Raw genomic sequence first — 20,892 nt, 5'->3', positions numbered from 1 at the left:
GCGTTTTTGCCATAGTTGCGTTTTTGACATATTTGCGTTTTTGACATATTTGCGTTTTTGCCATACTTGCGTTTTTGCCATATTTGCGTTTCTCCCATATTTGAGTTTTTCCCATATTTGCGTTTTTTCCATATTTGCGTTTTTCCCATATTTGTGTCTTTCCCATTTTTGCATCTTTCCCATATTTGCGTTTTTCCCATATTTGCGTTTTTCCCATAATTGCGTTTTTCCCATATTTGCGTTTTTCCCATAATTGCGTTTTTCCCATAATTGCGTTTTTCCCATAATTGCATTTTCCCATAATTGCGGTTTTCCCATATTTGCGTAATTTCCATATTTGCGTCTTTCCCATAATTGCGTCTTTCCCATATTTGCGTCTTTCCCATATTTGCGTCTTTCCCATATTTGCGTCTTTCCCATATTTTCGATTTTCCCATATTTGCCTTTTTCCCATATTTGCGTTTTTCACATATTTGCGTTTTTCCCATATTTGCGTCTTTCCCATATTTGCGTCTTTCCCATATTTGCGTCTTTCCCATAATTGCGTCTTTCCCATAATTGTGTCCTTCCCATAATTGCATCTTTCCCATAATTGCATCTTTCCCATAATTGCGTCTTTCCCATAATTGCGTCTTTCCCATATTTGCGTCTTTCCCATATTTGCGTCTTTCCCATATTTGCACCTTTCCCATATTTGCCTCTTTCCCATATTGCGTTTTCCCCATATTTGCGTCTTCCCCATATTTGCGTCTTCCCCATATTTGCGTCTTTCTCGTCTTTGCGTCTTTCCCGTCTCTGCGTCTTTCGCATCTTTGCATCTTTCCCATCTTTCCGTGTTTCCCATGTTTGCGTCTTTCCCATATTTGCGTTTCTCATAAATTTCGTGAACCTTTGACTATTCAGACTATGTCCTACCAACCGATGCTTTCCTCTTGTCAAGTTTTACCACAAGTTTATCTTCTCCCATATTTGCATTTTTCCCATACTTGCATTTTTTCCATATTTGCATTTTCCCATTTTTGCGTTTTTCCCATTTTTGCGTTTTTCCAATTTATGCGTTTTTCCGATATTTGCGTTTTTCCCATATTTGCGTTTTTCCCATATTTGATTTTTCCCATATTTGCGTTTTTCCCATATTTGCGTTTTTCCGATATTTTTTTTTCCCATATTTGCGTTTTTCCCATATTTGCGTTTTTCCCATAATTGCGTTTTTCCCATATTTGCGTTTTTCCCATAATTGCGTTTTTCCCATAATTGCGTTTTTCCCATAATTGCATTTTCCCATAATTGCGGTTTTCGCATATTTGCGTAATTTCCATATTTGCGTCTTTCCCATAATTGCGTCTTTCCCATATTTGCGTCTTTCCCATATTTGCGTCTTTCCCATATTTGCGTCTTTCCCATATTTTCGAATTTCCCATATTTGCGTTTTTCCCATATTTGCGTTTTTCCCATATTTGCGTTTTTCCCATATTTGCGTTTTTCCCATTTTTGCGTTTTTCCCATTTTTGCGTTTTTCCCATATTTGCCTTTTTCCCATATTTGCGTTTTTCATATATTTGCGTTTTTCCCATATTTGCGTCTTTCCCATATTTGCGTCTTTCCCATATTTGCGTCTTTCCCATAATTGCGTCTTTCCCATAATTGCGTCCTTCCCATAATTGCGTCTTTCCCATAATTGCGTCTTTCCCATAATTGCGTCTTTCCCATAATTGCGTCTTTCCCATATTTGCGTCTTTCCCATATTTGCACCTTTCCCATATTTGCCTCTTTCCCATATTTGCGTCTTCCCCATATTTGCGTCTTCCCCATATTTGCGTCTTTCCCGTCATTGCGTCTTTCCCGTCTCTGCGTCTTTCCCATCTTTGCATCTTTCCCATCTTTCCGTCTTTCCCATATTTGCGTCTTTCCCTTATTTGCGTTTCTCATAAATTTCGTGAACCTTTGACTATTCAGACTATGTCCTACCAACCGATTCTTTCCTCTTGTCAAGTTTTACCACAAGTTTATCTTCTCCCATATTTGCATTTTTCCCATACTTGCATTTTTTCCATATTTGCATTTTCCCATTTTTGCGTTTTTCCCATTTTTGCGTTTTTCCAATGTATGCGTTTTTCCGATATTTGCGTTTTTCCCATATTTGCGTTTTTCCCATATTTGAGGTTTTCCCATATTTGCGTTTTTCCCAAATTTGCGTTTTTCCGATATTTGTGTTTTTCCCATATTTGCGTTTTTCCCATATTTGCGTTTTTCCCATATTTGCGTTTTTCACATATTCGCGTTTTTCCCATATTTGCGTTTTTCCCATATTAGCGTTTTTCCCATAATTGCGTTTTTCCCATAATTGCGTTTTACCCATATTTGCGTTTTTCCCATATTTGCGTTTTTCCCATAATTGCGTTTTTCCCATAATTGCTTTTTTCCCATAATTGCGAATTTCCCATATTTGCGTCATTTCCATATTTGCGTCTTTCCCATAATTGCGTCTTTCCCATATTTGCGTCTTTCCCATATTTGCGTCTTACCCATATTTGCGTCTTTCCCATATTTTCGATATTCCCATATTTGCGTTTTTCCCATATTTGCGTTTTTCCCATATTTGCGTTTTTCCCATTTTTGCGTTTTTCCCATTTTTGCGTTTTTCCCATATTTGCGTTTTTCCCATATTTGCGTTTTTCACATATTCGCGTTTTTCCCATATTTGCGTTTTTCCCATATTAGCGTTTTTCCCATAATTGCGTTTTTCCCATAATAGCGTTTTTCCCATATTTGCGTTTTTCCCATAATTGCGTTTTTCCCATATTTGCGTTTTTCCCATTTTTGCGTTTTTCCCATTTTTGCGTTTTTCCCATATTTGCGTTTTTCCCATTTTTGCGTTTTTCCCATTTTTGCGTTTTGGCCATATTTGCGTTTTTGCCATATTTGCGTTTTTCCCATACTTGCGTTTTTCCCATATTTGCGTTTTTCCCATATTTGGGTTTTTCCCATATTTGCGTTTTTCACATATTTGCGTTTTTCCCATATTTCCGTTTTTGCTATATTTGCGTTTTTGCCATAGTTACGTTTTTGCCATAGTTGCGTTTTTGCAACAGTTGGGTTTTCGCCATAGTTGCGTTTTTGCCATAGTTGCGTTTTTGTCATAGTTGCGTTTTTGAAATGGTTGCGTTTTTGCCATAGTTGCGTTTTTGACATATTTGCGTTTTTGACATATTTGCGTTTTTGCCATACTTGCGTTTTTGCCATATTTGCGTTTCTCCCATATTTGAGTTTTTCCCATATTTGCGTTTTTTCCATATTTGCGTTTTTCCCATATTTGTGTCTTTCCCATTTTTGCATCTTTCCCATTTTTGCATCTTTGCCATTTTTGCGTTTTACCCATTTTTGCGTCTTTGCCATATTTGCGTCTTTGCCATATTTGCGTCGTTGCCATATTTGCGTCTTTCCCATATTTGCGTTTCTCATATATTTCGTGAACCTTTGACTATTCAGACTATGTCCTACCAACCGATTCTTTCCTCTTGTCAAGTTGTACCACAAGTTTATCTTCTCCCATATTTGCACTTTTCCCATATTTGTGTTCTTCCCATACTTGCGTTATTCCAATATTTGCGTTTTTGCCATATGTTTTTCCCATATTTGCGTTTTTCCCATCTTTGCGTTTTTCCCATAGTTGCGTTTTTCCCATAGTTGCGTTTTTGCCATAGTTGCGTTTTTTCCATAGTTGCGTTTTTGCCATAGTTGCGTTTTCGCCATAGTTGCGTTTTTGCCATAGTTGCGTTTATGCCATGGTTGTGTTTTTGCCTTAGTTGCGTTTTTGCCATATTTGCGTTTTTACCATTTTTGCGTTTTTGCCATATTTGCGATTTGCCATATTTGCGTTTGTGCCAAATTTGCGTTTTTGTCATATTTGCGTTTTTGCCATAGTTGGGTTTTTGCCATATTTGCGTTTTTGCCTTATTTGCGTTTTTGCCATATTTGCGTTTTTGCCATATTTATGTTTTCGCCATATTTGCGTTTTTTCCATTTTTGCGTTTTTCAAATATATGCGTTTATCCCATATTTGCGTTTTTCCCATATTTAAGTTTTTCACATATTTGTTTTTTTCCCATATTTGCGTTTTTCCCATATTTGCGTTTTTCCCATATTTGCGTTTCTCCCATATTTGCGTTTTTTCCATAGTTGCGTTTTTCCCATAGTTGTTTTTTTCTCAAATTTGCGTTTTTGCAATAGTTGCGTTTTTGCCATAGTTGCGTTTTTGCCATATTTTCGTTTTTGCCATATTTGCATTTATGCCATATTTGCGTTATCCCCATATTTGCGTTATTCCCATATTTGCGTTTTTTACATATTTGCGTCTTTCCCATACCTGCGTCTTGCCCATATTTGCACCTTTCCCATATTTGCGTCTCCCCATATTTTCGTCTTCACCATATTTGAGTCTTCCCCATATTTGCGTCTTTCCCGTCTTTGCATTTTTCCCGTCTCTGCGTCTTTCCCATCATTGCGTCTTTCCCATCTTTGCGTCTTTCCCATATTTGCGTTTCTCATATATTTCGTGAACCTTTGACTATTCAGACTATGTCCTACGAACCGATTCTTTCCTCTTGTCAAGTTGTACCACAAGTTTATCTTCTCCCATATTTGCATTTTTCCCATATTTGCATTTTTCCATATTTGCATTTTTCCCATTTTTGCGTTTTTCCAATTTTTGCGTTTTTCCAATGTATGCGTTTTTCCGATATTTGCGTTTTTCCCATATTTGCATTTTTCCCATATCTGAGTTTTTCCCATATTTGCGTTTTTACCATGTTTGCGTTTTTCCCATATTTGCGTTTTTCCCATATTTGTGTTTTTTCCATATTTGCGTTTTTCCCATATTTGCCTTTTTCCCATATTTGCGTTTTTCACATATTTGCGTTTTTCCCATATTTGCGTCTTTCCCATATTTGCGTCTTTCCCATATTTGTGTCTTTCCCATAATTGCGTCTTTCCCATAATTGTGTCCTTCCCATAATTGCGTCTTTCCCATAATTGCATCTTTCCCATAATTGCGTCTTTCCCATAATTGCGTCTTTCCCATATTTGCGTCTTTCCCATATTTGCGTCTTTCCCATATTTGCACCTTTCCCATATTTGCCTCTTTCCCATATTTGCGTTTTCCCCATATTTGCGTCTTCCCCATATTTGCGTCTTCCCCATATTTGCGTCTTTCCCGTCTTTGCGTCTTTCCCGTCTCTGCGTCTTTCCCATCTTTGCATCTTTCCCATCTTTCCGTCTTTCCCATATTTGCGTCTTTCCCATATTTGCGTTTCTCATAAATTTCGTGAACCTTTGAGTATTCAGACTATGTCCTACCAACCGATGCTTTCCTCTTGTCAAGTTTTACCACAAGTTTATCTTCTCCCATATTTGCATTTTTCCCATACTTGCATTTTTTCCATATTTGCATTTTCCCATTTTTGCGTTTTTCCCATTTTTGCGTTTTTCCAATGTATGCGTTTTTCCGATATTTGCGTTTTTCCCATATTTGCGTTTTTCCCATATTTGATTTTTCCCATATTTGCGTTTTTCCCATATTTGCGTTTTTCCGATATTTGTTTTTTTCCCATATTTGCGTTTTTCCCATATTTGCGTTTTTCCCATATTTGCGTTTTTCCCATATTTGCGTTTTTCCCATATTAGCGCTTTTCCCATAATTGCGTTTTTCCCATAATTGCGTTTTTCCCATATTTGCGTTTTTCCCATATTTGCGTTTTTCCCATAATTGCGTTTTTCCCATAATTGCGTTTTTCCCATAATTGCATTTTCCCATAATTGCGGTTTTCCCATATTTGCGTAATTTCCATATTTGCGTCTTTCCCATAATTGCGTCTTTCCCATATTTGCGTCTTTCCCATATTTGCGTCTTTCCCATTTTTGCGTCTTTCCCATATTTTCGATTTTCCCATATTTGCGTTTTTCCCATATTTGCGTTTTTCCCATATTTGCGTTTTTCCCATATTTGCGTTTTAACTATTATTGCGTTTTTCCGATTTTTGCGTTTTTCCCATATTTGCGTTTTTCCCATATTTGCCTTTTTCCCATATTTGCGTTTTTCACATATTAGCGTTTTTCCCATATTTGCGTCTTTCCCATATTTCCGTCTTTCCCATATTTGTGTCTTTCCCATAATTGCGTCTTTCCCATAATTGTGTCCTTCCCATAATTGCGTCTTTCCCATAATTGCATCTTTCCCATAATTGCGTCTTTCCCATAATTGCGTCTTTCCCATATTTGCGTCTTTCCCATATTTGCGTCTTTCCCATATTTGCGTCTTTCCCATATTTGCACCTTTCCCATATTTGCCTCTTTCCCATATTTGCGTTTTCCCCATATTTGCGTCTTCCCCATATTTGCGTCTTCCCCATATTTGCGTCTTTCCCGTCTTTGCGTCTTTCCCGTCTCTGCGTCTTTCCCATCTTTGCATCTTTCCCATCTTTCCGTCTTTCCCATATTTGCGTCTTTCCCATATTTGCGTTTCTCATAAATTTCGTGAACCTTTGACTATTCAGACTATGTCCTACCAACCGATGCTTTCCTCTTGTCAAGTTTTACCACAAGTTTATCTTCTCCCATATTTGCATTTTTCCCATACTTGCATTTTTTCCATATTTGCATTTTCCCATTTTTGCGTTTTTCCCATTTTTGCGTTTTTCCAATGTATGCGTTTTTCCGATATTTGCGTTTTTCCCATATTTGCGTTTTTCCCATATTTGATTTTTCCCATATTTGCGTTTTTCCCATATTTGCGTTTTTCCGATATTTGTTTTTTTCCCATATTTGCGTTTTTCCCATATTTGCGTTTTTCCCATATTTGCGTTTTTCCCATATTTGCGTTTTTCCCATATTAGCGCTTTTCCCATAATTGCGTTTTTCCCATAATTGCGTTTTTCCCATATTTGCGTTTTTCCCATAATTGCGTTTTTCCCATAATTGCGTTTTTCCCATAATTGCATTTTCCCATAATTGCGGTTTTCCCATATTTGCGTAATTTCCATATTTGCGTCTTTCCCATAATTGCGTCTTTCCCATATTTGCGTCTTTCCCATATTTGCGTCTTTCCCATTTTTGCGTCTTTCCCATATTTTTTATTTTCCCATATTTGCGTTTTTCCCATATTTGCGTTTTTCCCATATTTGCGTTTTTCCCATATTTGCGTTTTAACCATTATTGCGTTTTTCCGATTTTTGCGTTTTTCCCATATTTGCGTTTTTCCCATATTTGCCTTTTTCCCATATTTGCGTTTTTCATATATTTGCGTTTTTCCCATATTTGCGTCTTTCCCATATTTGTGTCTTTCCCATATTTGCGTCTTTCCCATAATTGCGTCTTTCCCATAATTGCGTCCTTCCCATAATTGCGTCTTTCCCATAATTGCTTCTTTCCCATAATTGCGTCTTTCCCATAATTGCGTCTTTCCCATAATTGCGTCTTTCCCATATTTGCGTCTTTCCCATATTTGCGTCTTTCCCATATTTGCACCTTTCCCATATTTGCCTCTTTCCCATATTTGCGTCTTCCCCATATTTGCGTCTTCCCCATATTTGCGTCTTCCCCATATTTGCGTCTTTCCCGTCATTGCGTCTTTCCCGTCTCTGCGTCTTTCCCATCTTTGCATCTTTCCCATCTTTCCGTCTTACCCATATTTGCGTCTTTCCCATATTTGCGTTTCTCATAAATTTCGTGAACCTTTGACTATTCAGACTATGTCCTACCAACCGATTCTTTCCTCTTGTCAAGTTTTACCACAAGTTTATTTTCTCCCATATTTGCATTTTTCCCATACTTGCATTTTTTCCATATTTGCATTTTCCCATTTTTGCGTTCTTCCCATTTTTGCGTTTTTCCAATGTATGCGTTTTTCCGATATTTGCGTTTTTCCCATATTTGCGTTTTTCCCATATTTGCGTTTTTCCCATTTTTGCGTTTTTCCCATTATTGCGTTTTTCCCATATTTGCGTTTTTCCCATATTTGCGTTTTTCCCATTTTTGCGTTTTTCCCATTTTTGCGTTTTTCCCATTTTTGCGTTTTTCCCATTTTTGCGTTTTTGCCATATTTGCGTTTTTGCCATATTTGCGTTTTTCCCATACTTGCGTTTTTCCCATATTTGCGTTTTTCCCATATTTGGGTTTTTCCCATATTTGCGTTTTTCACATATTTGCGTTTTTCCCATATTTCCGTTTTTCCCATATTTGCGTTTTTCCCATATTTGCGTTTTTCCCATATTTGCGTTTTTCCCATAATTGCGTTTTTCCCATAATTGCGTTTTTCCTATATTTGCGTTTTTCCTATAATTGCGTTTTTCTCATAATTGCGTTTTTCCCATAATTGCGTTTTTCCCATAATTGCGTTTTTCCCATAATTGCTTTTTTCCCATAATTGCGGTTTTCCCATATTTGCGTCATTTCCATATTTGCGTCTTTCCCATAATTGCGTCTTTCCCATATTTGCGTCTTTCCCATATTTGCGTCTTTCCCATATTTGCGTTTTTCCCATATTTGCGTTTTTCCCATATTTGCGTTTTTCCCATATTTGCGTTTTTCCCATATTTGCGTTTATCCCATATTTGCGTTATTCCCATATTTAGGTCTTTCCCATATTTGCGTTTTTCCCATATTTGCGTTTTTCCCATATTTGCGTTTTTCCCATATTTGCGTTTCTCCCATATTTGCGTTTTTGCCATGTTTGCGTTTTTGCCATATTTGCGTTTTTGCCATAGTTACGTTTTTGCCATAGTTGCGTTTTTGCCATAGTTGCGTTTTTGCCATAGTTGCGTTTTTGACATATTTGCGTTTTTGACATATTTGCGTTTTTGCCATATTTGCGTTTTTGCCATATTTGCGTTTTTGCCATATTTCCATTTTTGCTATATTTGCGTTTTTTCCATATTTGCGTTTTTCCCATATTTTGGTCTTTCCCATATTTGTTTTTTTCCCATATTTGCGTTTTTCCCATTTTTGCGTTTTTCCCATATTTGCGCTTTTCCCATTTTGGCGTTTTTCCCATTTTTGCGTTTTTCCCATATTTGCGTTTTTCCCAATTTTGCGTTTTTCCCATTTTTGCGTTTTTCCCATATTTGCGTTTTTCCCATATTTGCGTTTTTCTCAATTTTGCGTTTTTCCCATTTTTGCGTTTTTCCCATTTTTGCGTTTTTGCCATATTTGCGTTTTTGCCATATTTGCGTTTTTCCAATACTTGCGTTTTCCCCATATTTGCGATTTTCCCATATATTCGTTTTTCCCATATTTGCGTTTTGCCTATATTTGCGTTTTTCCCATATTTGCGTTTTTCCCATGTTTGCGTTTTTCCCATATTTGCGTCTTTCCCATAATTGCGTCTTTCCCATATTTGCGTCTTTCCCATATTTGCGTCTTTCCCATATTTGCACCTTTCCCATATTTGTCTCTTTCCCATATTTGCGTCTTCCCCATATTTGCGTCTTCCGCATATTTGCGTCTTCCCCATATTTGCGTCTTTCCCGTCTTTGCGTCTTTGCTGTCTCTGCGTCTTTCCCATCTTTGCATCTTTCCCATCTTTCCGTCTTTCCCATATTTGCGTCTTTCCCATATTTGCGTTTCTCATAAATTTTGTGAACCTTTGACTATTCAGACTATGTCCTACCAACCGATTCTTTCCCCTTATCAAGTTTTACAACAAGTTTATCTTCTCCCATATTTGCATTTTTCCCATACTTGAATTTTTTCCATATTTGCATTTTCCCATTTTTGCGTTTTTCCCAATTTTGCGTTTTTCCAATCTATGCGTTTTTCCGATATTTGCGTTTTTCCCGTATTTGCGTTTTTCCCATATTTGCGTTTTTCCGATATTTGTGTTTTTCCCATATTTGTGTTTTTCCCATATTTGCGTTTTTCCCATTTTTGCGTTTTTCACATATTCGCGTTTTTCCCATATTTGCGTTTTTCCCATATTAGCGTTTTTCCCACAATTGCGTTTTTCCCATAATTGCGTTTTTCCCATATTTGCGTTTTTCCCATAATTGCGTTTTTCCCATAATTGCGTTTTCCCATATTTGCGTTTTTCCCATATTTGCGTTTTTCCCATATTTGCGTTTTTCCCATAATTGCGTTTTTCCCATAATTCCGTTTTTCCCATATTTGCGTTTTTCCCATAATTGCGTTTTTCTCACAATTGCGTTTTTCCCATAATTGCGTTTTTCCCATAATTGCGTCTTTCCCATAATTGCGTCTTTCCCATAATTGCGTCTTTCCCATATTTGCGTCTTTCCCATATTTGCGTCTTTCCCATATTTGCACCTTTCCCATATTTGCCTCTTTCCCATATTTGCGTCTTCCCCATATTTGCGTCTTCCCCATATTTGCGTCTTCCCCATATTTGCGTCTTTCCCGTCATTGCGTCTTTCCCGTCTCTGCGTCTTTCCCATCTTTGCATCTTTCCCATCTTTCCGTCTTTCCCATATTTGCGTCTTTCCCATATTTGCGTTTCTCATAAATTTCGTGAACCTTTGACTATTCAGACTATGTCCTACCAACCGATTCTTTCCTCTTGTCAAGTTTTACCACAAGTTTATCTTCTCCCATATTATGGGAAAGACGCAATTATGGGAAGGACGCAATTATGGGAAAGACGCAATTATGGGAAAGACGCAAATATGGGAAAGACGCAAATATGGGAAAGACGCAAATATATGAAAAACGCAAATATGGGAAAAAGGCAAATATGGGAAAAACGCAAATATGGGAAAAACGCAAAAATGGGAAAAACGCAAAAATGGGAAAAACGCAAATATGGGAAAAACGCAAATATGGGAAATACGCAAATATGGGAAAAACGCAAATATGGGAAAATCGAAAATATGGGAAAGACGCAAATATGGGAAAGACGCAAATATGGGAAAGACGCAAATATATGAAAAACGCAAATATGGGAAAAAGGCAAATATGGGAAAAACGCAAATATGGGAAAAACGCAAAAATGGGAAAAACGCAAAAATGGGAAAAACGCAAATATGGGAAAAACGCAAATATGGGAAATACGCAAATATGGGAAAAACGCAAATATGGGAAAATCGAAAATATGGGAAAGACGCAAATATGGGAAAGACGCAAATATGGGAAAGACGCAAATATGGGAAAGACGCAATTATGGGAAAGACGCAAATATGGAAATTACGCAAATATGGGAAAACCGCAATTATGGGATAATGCAATTATGGGAAAAACGCAATTATGGGAAAAACGCAATTATGGGAAAAACGCAAATATGGGAAAAACGCAATTATGGGAAAAACGCTAATATGGGAAAAACGCAAATATGGGAAAAACGCAAATATGGGAAAAACACAAATATCGGAAAAACGCAAATATGGGAAAAACGCAAATATGGGAAAAATCAGATATGGGAAAAACGCAAATATGGGAAAAACGCAAATATCGGAAAAACGCATACATTGGAAAAACGCAAAAATGGGAAAAACGCAAAAATGGGAAAATGCAAATATGGAAAAAATGCAAGTATGGGAAAAATGCGACAGGCGTGAATGGACGGACGAATGGAGACGTGTCGTCTTCAGCGATGAGAGTCGCTTCTGCCTTGGTGCCAATGATGGTCGTATGCGTGTTTGGCGCCGTGCAGGTGAGCGCCACAATCAGGACTGCATACGACCGAGGCACACAGGGCCAACACCCGGCATCACGGTGTGGGGAGCGATCTCCTACACTGGCCGTACACCACTGGTGATCGTCGAGGGGATACTGAATAGTGCACGGTACATCCAAACCGTCATCGAACCCATCGTTCTACCATTCCTAGACCGGCAAGGGAACTTGCTGTTCCAACAGGACAATGCACGTCCGCATGTATCCCGTGCCACCCAACGTGCTCTAGAAGGTGTAAGTCAACTATCCTGGCCAGCAAGATCTCCGGATCTGTCCCCCATTGAGCATGTTTGGGACTGGATGAAGCGTCGTCTCACGCGGTCTGCACGTCCAGCACGAACGCTGGTCCAACTGAGGCGCCAGGTGGAAATGGCATGGCAAGCCGTTCCACAGGACTACATCCAGCATCTCTACGATCGTCTCCATGGGAGAATAGCAGCCAGCATTGCTGCGAAAGGTGGATATACACTGTACTAGTGCCGACATTGTGCATGCTCTGTTGCCTGTGTCTATGTGCCGGGGGTTCTGTCAGAGTGATCATGTGATGTATCTGACCCCAGGAATGTGTCAATAAAGTTTTCCCTTCCTGGGACAATGAATTCACGGTGTTCTTATTTCAATTTCCAGGAGTGTATGAGAAAAATGCAAATAGGGGAAAAATAGACATATTTAAAAAACGCAAATATGGGAAAAACGCAAATATGGGAAAAACGCAAATATGGGAAAAACAGAAATATGGCAAAAACGCAAATATGGCAAAAACGCAAAAATGGGAAAAACGCAAATATGGGAAAAACGCAAATATGGGAAAATCGCAAATATGTGAAAAACGCAAATATGGGTAAAACGCAAATATGGGAAGAACGCAAATATGGCAAAAACGCAAATATGGCAAAAACGCAAATATGGCAAAAAAGCAAATATGGCAGAAACGCAAATATGGGAAAACGCAAATATGGGAAAAACGCAAATTTGGGAAAAACGCAAATTTGGGAAAAACGCAAATATGGGAAAGACGCAAATATGGGAAAAACACAAATGTGGGAAAAATTCAAATATGGGAGAAGATAAACTTGTGGTACAACTTGACAAGGGGAAAGAATCGGTTGGTAGGACATAGCCTGAATAGTCAAAAGTTCACTAATATATGAGAAACGCAAATATGGGAAAAACGCAAATATGGGAAAGACGCAAATATGGCAAAAACGCAAATATGGGAAAAACTCAAATATGGGAAAAACGCTAATATGGGAGAAACGCAAATATCGGAAAAACGCATACATTGGAAAAACGCAAAAATGGGAAACACGCAAAAATGGGAAAAATGCAAATATGGAAAAAATGCAAATATGGGAAAAATGCAAATATGGGAGAAAATAAACTTGTGGTACAACTTGACAAGACGAAAGAATCGTCTCGTAGGACATAGTCTAAATAGTCAAAGGTTCACGAAATATATGAGAAACGCAAATATGGGAAAGACGCAAATATAGGAAAGACGCAAAGATGGGAAAGACGCAAAGATGGGAAAGACGCAGAGACGGGAAAGATGCAAAGACGGGAAAGAGGCAAATATGGGAAAGACGCAAATATGGGAAAGACGCTAATATGGCAAAGACGCAATTATGGAAAGACGCAATTATGGGAAAGACGCAATTATACGAAAGACGCAATCATGGGAAAGACGCAATTATGGGAAAGACGCAATTATGGGAAAAACGCAAATATGGGAAAGATGCAAATATGGGAAAGACGCAAATATGGGAAAGATGCAAATATGGGAAAGACGCAAATATGGGAAAAACGCAAATATGGGAATAACACAAATATGGGAATAACGCAAATATGGCCAAAACGCAAATATGGCAAAATCGCAAATATGGTAAAAGCGCAACTATGGCAAAAACGCAACTATGGCAAACACGCAACTATGGCAAAAACGCAACTATGGCAAAAACGCAACTATGGCAAAGACGCAACTATGGACAAAACCCAACTATAGCAAAGACGCAACTATGGCATAAACGCAACTATGGGAAAAACGCAACTATGGGAAAAACGCAACTATGGAAAAAACGCAAATATGGGAAAAACGCAAACATGGGATAAACGCAAATATGGCAAAAACGAAAAAATGGCAAAAACGCAAATATGGCAAAAAAGCAAATATGGCAAAAGCGCAAATATGGCAAAAACGCAAATATGGCAAAAACGCATACACGGGAAAAACGCAAATATGGCAAAAACGCAAATATGGCAAAAACGTAAATATGGCAAAAACACAAATATGTCAAAAACGCAAATATGGCAAAAGCGCAACTATGGCAAAAACGCAACTATCGCAAAAACGCAACTATGGCAAAAACGCAACTATGGAAAAAACGCAACTATGGCAAAAAACCCAACTATGGCAAAAACGCAACTATGGCAAAAACGTAACTATGGCAAAAACGCAAATATGGCAAAAACGCAAATATAGCAAAAACGCAAATATGGGAAAAACGCAAATATGGGAAAAACGGTAATATGGGAAAAACGCAAATATGGGTAAAACGCAAATATGGGAAAAACGCAAATATAGGAAAAACGCAAATATGGGAAAAACGAAAATATGGGAAAACGGCAATTATGGGAAAACGGAAGTATGGGAAAAACGCAAATATGGCAAAAACGCAAATATGGCAAAAACGCAAAAATGGGAAAAACGCAAAAATTGGAAAAACGCAAATATGGGAAAAACGCTAAATTGGGAATAACGCAAAAATGGGACAAACGCAAATATGGGAAAAACGCAAATATGTGAAAAACGCAAATATGGGAAAAACGCAAATATGGCAAAGACGGAAATATGGGAAAAACGCAAATATGGCAAAAACGCAAATATGGCAAAAACGCAAATATGGCAAAAACGCAAATATGGCAAAAACGCAAATATGGGAGAAACGCAATTATGGGAAAACGCAAATATGGGAAAAACGCAAATATGTGAAAAACGCAAATATGGGAAAAACGCAAATCTGGGAAAAACGCAAATATGGGAAAAACGCAAATATGGGAAAAACGGAAATATGGGAAAAATGCAAATATGGGAGAAGATAAACTAGTGGTACGACTTGACAAGAGGAAAGAATCGGTTGGTAGGTCATAGTCTGAATAGTCAAAGGTTGACGAAATATATGAGAAACGCAAATATGGGAAAAACGCATATATGGGAAAAACGCAAATATGGGAAAAATGCAAAATGGGAAAAACGAAAATATGGGAAAAACGCATATATGGCAAAAACGCAAATATGGCAAAAAACAAATATGGGAAAAACGCAAATATGGCAAAAACGCAAATATGACAAAAACGCAAATTTGGGAAAAACGCCAATATGGGAAAAACGCAAATATAGGGAAACGCAAATATGGGAAAAACACAAATATGGGGAAGACGAAAACATGGGAAAGACGCAAATATGGGAAAGACGCAAACATGGGAAAGACGAAATCATGGGAAAGACGCAAATATGGGAAAAACGCAAATATGGGAAAAACGCAAATATGGCAAAAACGCAAGTATGGCAAAAACGCAAGTATCGCAAAAAAGCAAGTATGGCAAAAACGCAAGAAATGCAAAAATGTAAGTATGGCAAAAACGCGAGTATGGCAAAAACGCAAGTATGGCAAAAACACAAATATGGTAAAAACGCTAATACAGCAAAAACGCAAATATGGCAAAAACGCAAGTATGGCAAAACGCAAGTATGGCAAAAACGGAAATATGGCAAAAACGCAAATATGGCAAATCGCAAATATGGGAAAGACGCAAATATGGGAAAGACGCAAATATGGGAAAAAAGGCAAATATGGGAAAGACGCAAATATGGGAAAGACGCAAATATGGGAAAGACGCAATTATGGGAAAGACACAAATATGGAAATGACGCAAATATGGGAAAACCGCAATTATGGGAAAAAAGCAATTATGGTTAAAACGCAATTAAGGGAAAAACGCAATTATGGGAAAAACGCAATTATGAGAAAAACGCAATTATGGGAAAAACGCAAATATGGGAAAAACGCAATTATGGAAAAAACGCAACTATGGGTAAAACGCAAATATGGGAAGAACGCAAATATGGGAAAAACGCAAATATGGGAAAAACGCAAATATGGGAACAACGCAAATATGTGAAAAACGCAAATATGGGAAAAACGCAAATTAGGGAAAAACGCAAATATGAGAAAAACGCAAATATGGGAAAAACGCAAATATCGGAAAAACGCAAATATGGGAAAAAAGCAAATATGGGAAAAACTCATATATGGGAAAAACGCAAATATGGGAAAAACGCAAATATCGGAAAAACGCATACATTGGAAAAACGCAAAAATGGGAAAAACGCAAAAATGGGAAAATGCAAATATGGAAAATATGCAAATATGGGAAAAATGCAAATATGGGAGAAGATAAACTTGTGGTAAAACTTGACAAGAGGAAAGAATCGGTTGGTAGGTCATAGTCTGAATAGGCAAAGGTTCACGAAATATATGAAAAACGCAAATATGGGAAAGACGCAAAGATGGGAAAGACGCAAAGATGGGAAAGACACAGAGACGGGAAAGATGCAAAGACGGGAAAGACGCAAATATGGGGAAGACTCAAATATGGGGAAGACGAAAATATGGGGAGACGCAAATATGGGAAAGACGCAATTATGGGAAAGACGCAATTATGGGAAAAACGCAAATATGGGAAAAACGCAATTATGGGAAAAACGCAATTATGGGTAAAACGCAAATATGGGAAGAACGCAAATATGGGAAAAACGCAAATACGGGAAAAACGCAAATATGGGAACAATGCAAATATGTGAAAAACGCAAATATGGGAAAAACGCAAATATAGGAAAAACGCAAATATGGGAATAACGCGAATATGGGAAAGACGCAAATATGGGAAAGACGGAAAGATGGGAAAGATGCAAAGATGAAAAAAACGCAGACGGGAAAGACGCAAAGACGGGAAAGACGCAAATATGGGGAAGACGCAAATATGGGGAAGACGCAAATATGGGGAAGACGCAAATATGGGGAAGACGCAAATATGGGAAAGAGGCAAATATGGGAAAGATGCAAATATGGGATGACGCAAATATGGGAAAGACGCAAATATGGGAAAGACACAATTATGGGAAAGACGCAATTATGGGAAAGACCAAATTATGGGAAAGACGCAATTATGGGAAAGACGCAAATATGGCAAAAACGCAAATATGGGAAAAACTCAAATATGGGAAAAACGCTAATATGGGAGAAACGCAAATATCGGAAAAACGCATACATTGGAAAAACGCAAAAATGGGAAACACGCAAAAATGGGAAAAATGCAAATATGGAAAAAATGCAAATATGGGAAAAATGCAAATATGGGAGAAAATAAACTTGTGGTACAACTTGACAAGACGAAAGAATCGTCTCGTAGGACATAGTCTAAATAGTCAAAGGTTCACGAAATATATGAGAAACGCAAATATGGGAAAGACGCAAATATAGGAAAGACGCAAAGATGGGAAAGACGCAAAGATGGGAAAGACGCAGAGACGGGAAAGATGCAAAGACGGGAAAGAGGCAAATATGGGAAAGACGCAAATATGGGAAAGACGCTAATATGGCAAAGACGCAATTATGGAAAGACGCAATTATGGGAAAGACGCAATTATACGAAAGACGCAATCATGGGAAAGACGCAATTATGGGAAAGACGCAATTATGGGAAAAACGCAAATATGGGAAAGATGCAAATATGGGAAAGACGCAAATATGGGAAAGATGCAAATATGGGAAAGACGCAAATATGGGAAAAACGCAAATATGGGAATAACACAAATATGGGAATAACGCAAATATGGCCAAAACGCAAATATGGCAAAATCGCAAATATGGTAAAAGCGCAACTATGGCAAAAACGCAACTATGGCAAACACGCAACTATGGCAAAAACGCAACTATGGCAAAAACGCAACTATGGCAAAGACGCAACTATGGACAAAACCCAACTATAGCAAAGACGCAACTATGGCATAAACGCAACTATGGGAAAAACGCAACTATGGGAAAAACGCAACTATGGAAAAAACGCAAATATGGGAAAAACGCAAACATGGGATAAACGCAAATATGGCAAAAACGAAAAAATGGCAAAAACGCAAATATGGCAAAAAAGCAAATATGGCAAAAGCGCAAATATGGCAAAAATGCAAATATGGCAAAAACGCATACATGGGAAAAACGCAAATATGGCAAAAACGCAAATATGGCAAAAACGTAAATATGGCAAAAACACAAATATGTCAAAAACGCAAATATGGCAAAAGCGCAACTATGGCAAAAACGCAACTATCGCAAAAACGCAACTATGGCAAAAACGCAACTATGGAAAAAACGCAACTATGGCAAAAAACCCAACTATGGCAAAAACGCAACTATGGCAAAAACGTAACTATGGCAAAAACGCAAATATGGCAAAAACGCAAATATAGCAAAAACGCAAATATGGGAAAAACGCAAATATGGGAAAAACGGTAATATGGGAAAAACGCAAATATGGGTAAAACGCAAATATGGGAAAAACGCAAATATAGGAAAAACGCAAATATGGGAAAAACGAAAATATGGGAAAACGGCAATTATGGGAAAAACGGAAGTATGGGAAAAACGCAAATATGGCAAAAACGCAAATATGGCAAAAACGCAAAAATGGGAAAAACGCAAAAATTGGAAAAACGCAAATATGGGAAAAACGCTAAAATGGGAATAACGCAAAAATGGGACAAACGCAAATATGGGAAAAACGCAAATATGTGAAAAACGCAAATATGGGAAAAACACAAATATGGCAAAGACGGAAATATGGGAAAAACGCAAATATGGCAAAAACGCAAATATGGCAAAAACGCAAATATGGCAAAAACGCAAATATGGCAAAAACGCAAATATGGGAGAAACGCAATTATGGGAAAACGCAAATATGGGAAAAACGCAAATATGTGAAAAACGCAAATATGGGAAAAACGCAAATCTGGGAAAAACGCAAATATGGGAAAAACGCAAATATGGGAAAAACGGAAATATGGGAAAAATGCAAATATGGGAGAAGATAAACTAGTGGTACGACTTGACAAGAGGAAAGAATCGGTTGGTAGGTCATAGTCTGAATAGTCAAAGGTTGACGAAATATATGAGAAACGCAAATATGGGAAAAACGCATATATGGGAAAAACGCAAATATGGGAAAAATGCAAAATGGGAAAAACGAAAATATGGGAAAAACGCATATATGGCAAAAACGCAAATATGGCAAAAAACAAATATGGGAAAAACGCAAATATGGCAAAAACGCAAATATGACAAAAACGCAAATTTGGGAAAAACGCCAATATGGGAAAAACGCAAATATAGGGAAACGCAAATATGGGAAAAACACAAATATGGGAAAGACGAAAACATGGGAAAGACGCAAATATGGGAAAGACGCAAACATGGGAAAGACGAAATCATGGGAAAGACGCAAATATGGGAAAAACGCAAATATGGGAAAAACGCAAATATGGCAAAAACGCAAGTATAGCAAAAACGCAAGTATCGCAAAAAAGCAAGTATGGCAAAAACGCAAGAAAGGCAAAAATGTAAGTATGGCAAAAACGCAAGTATGGCAAAAACGCAAGTATGGCAAAAACACAAATATGGTAAAAACGCTAATACAGCAAAAACGCAAATATGGCAAAAACGCAAGTATGGTAAAACGCAAGTATGGCAAAAACGGAAATATGGCAAAAACGCAAATATGGCAAATCGCAAATATGGGAAAGACGCAAATATGGGAAAGACGCAAATATGGGAAAAAAGGCAAATATGGGAAAGACGCAAATATGGGAAAGACGCAAATATGGGAAAGACGCAATTATGGGAAAGACACAAATATGGAAATGACGCAAATATGGGAAAACCGCAATTATGGGAAAAAAGCAATTATGGTTAAAACGCAATTAAGGGAAAAACGCAATTATGGGAAAAACGCAATTATGAGAAAAACGCAATTATGGGAAAAACGCAAATATGGGAAAAACGCAATTATGGAAAAAACGCAACTATGGGTAAAACGCAAATATGGGAAGAACGCAAATATGGGAAAAACGCAAATATGGGAAAAACGCAAATATGGGAACAACGCAAATATGTGAAAAACGCAAATATGGGAAAAACGCAAATTAGGGAAAAACGCAAATATGAGAAAAACGCAAATATGGGAAAAACGCAAATATCGGAAAAACGCAAATATGGGAAAAAAGCAAATATGGGAAAAACTCATATATGGGAAAAACGCAAATATGGGAAAAACGCAAATATCGGAAAAACGCATACATTGGAAAAACGCAAAAATGGGAAAAACGCAAAAATGGGAAAATGCAAATATGGAAAATATGCAAATATGGGAAAAATGCAAATATGGGAGAAGATAAACTTGTGGTAAAACTTGACAAGAGGAAAGAATCGGTTGGTAGGTCATAGTCTGAATAGGCAAAGGTTCACGAAATATATGAAAAACGCAAATATGGGAAAGACGCAAAGATGGGAAAGACGCAAAGATGCGAAAGACACAGAGACGGGAAAAATGCAAAGACGGGAAAGACGCAAATATGGGGAAGACTCAAATATGGGGAAGACGAAAATATGGGGAGACGCAAATATGGGAAAGACGCAATTATGGGAAAGACGCAATTATGGGAAAAACGCAAATATGGGAAAAACGCAATTATGGGAAAAACGCAATTATGGGTAAAACGCAAATATGGGAAGAACGCAAATATGGGAAAAACGCAAATACGGGAAAAACGCAAATATGGGAACAATGCAAATATGTGAAAAACGCAAATATGGGAAAAACGCAAATATAGGAAAAACGCAAATATGGGAATAACGCGAATATGGGAAAGACGCAAATATGGGAAAGACGGAAAGATGGGAAAGATGCAAAGATGAAAAAAACGCAGACGGGAAAGACGCAAAGACGGGAAAGACGCAAATATGGGGAAGACGCAAATATGGGGAAGACGCAAATATGGGGAAGACGCAAATATGGGGAAGACGCAAATATGGGAAAGAGGCAAATATGGGAAAGATGCAAATATGGGATGACGCAAATATGGGAAAGACGCAAATATGGGAAAGA

At 37.7% G+C, this 20,892-nt stretch overlaps 1 protein-coding gene across 1 annotated transcript; it reads left to right on the top strand.

Moving 5' to 3' along the window:
* The first annotated feature begins 14,439 nt into the window (after positions 1-14,439).
* LOC126183993 (uncharacterized) lies at positions 14,440-15,653 on the top strand. The gene is made up of 2 exons (XM_049926346.1): positions 14,440-14,755; positions 14,818-15,653. The coding sequence occupies exons 1-2, from the start codon at positions 14,440-14,442 to the stop codon at positions 15,651-15,653; spliced, it is 1,152 nt and encodes a 383-aa protein (XP_049782303.1).
* The last annotated feature ends 5,239 nt before the right edge of the window (positions 15,654-20,892 follow it).

The sequence above is a fragment of the Schistocerca cancellata genome, chromosome 4 (genome assembly GCF_023864275.1).
Source record: "Schistocerca cancellata isolate TAMUIC-IGC-003103 chromosome 4, iqSchCanc2.1, whole genome shotgun sequence".
Taxonomy (NCBI): domain Eukaryota; kingdom Metazoa; phylum Arthropoda; class Insecta; order Orthoptera; family Acrididae; genus Schistocerca; species Schistocerca cancellata.
The sequence above is the reverse complement of the archived record's forward strand: the minus strand, read 5'-3'. Positions and strand labels throughout refer to the sequence as shown.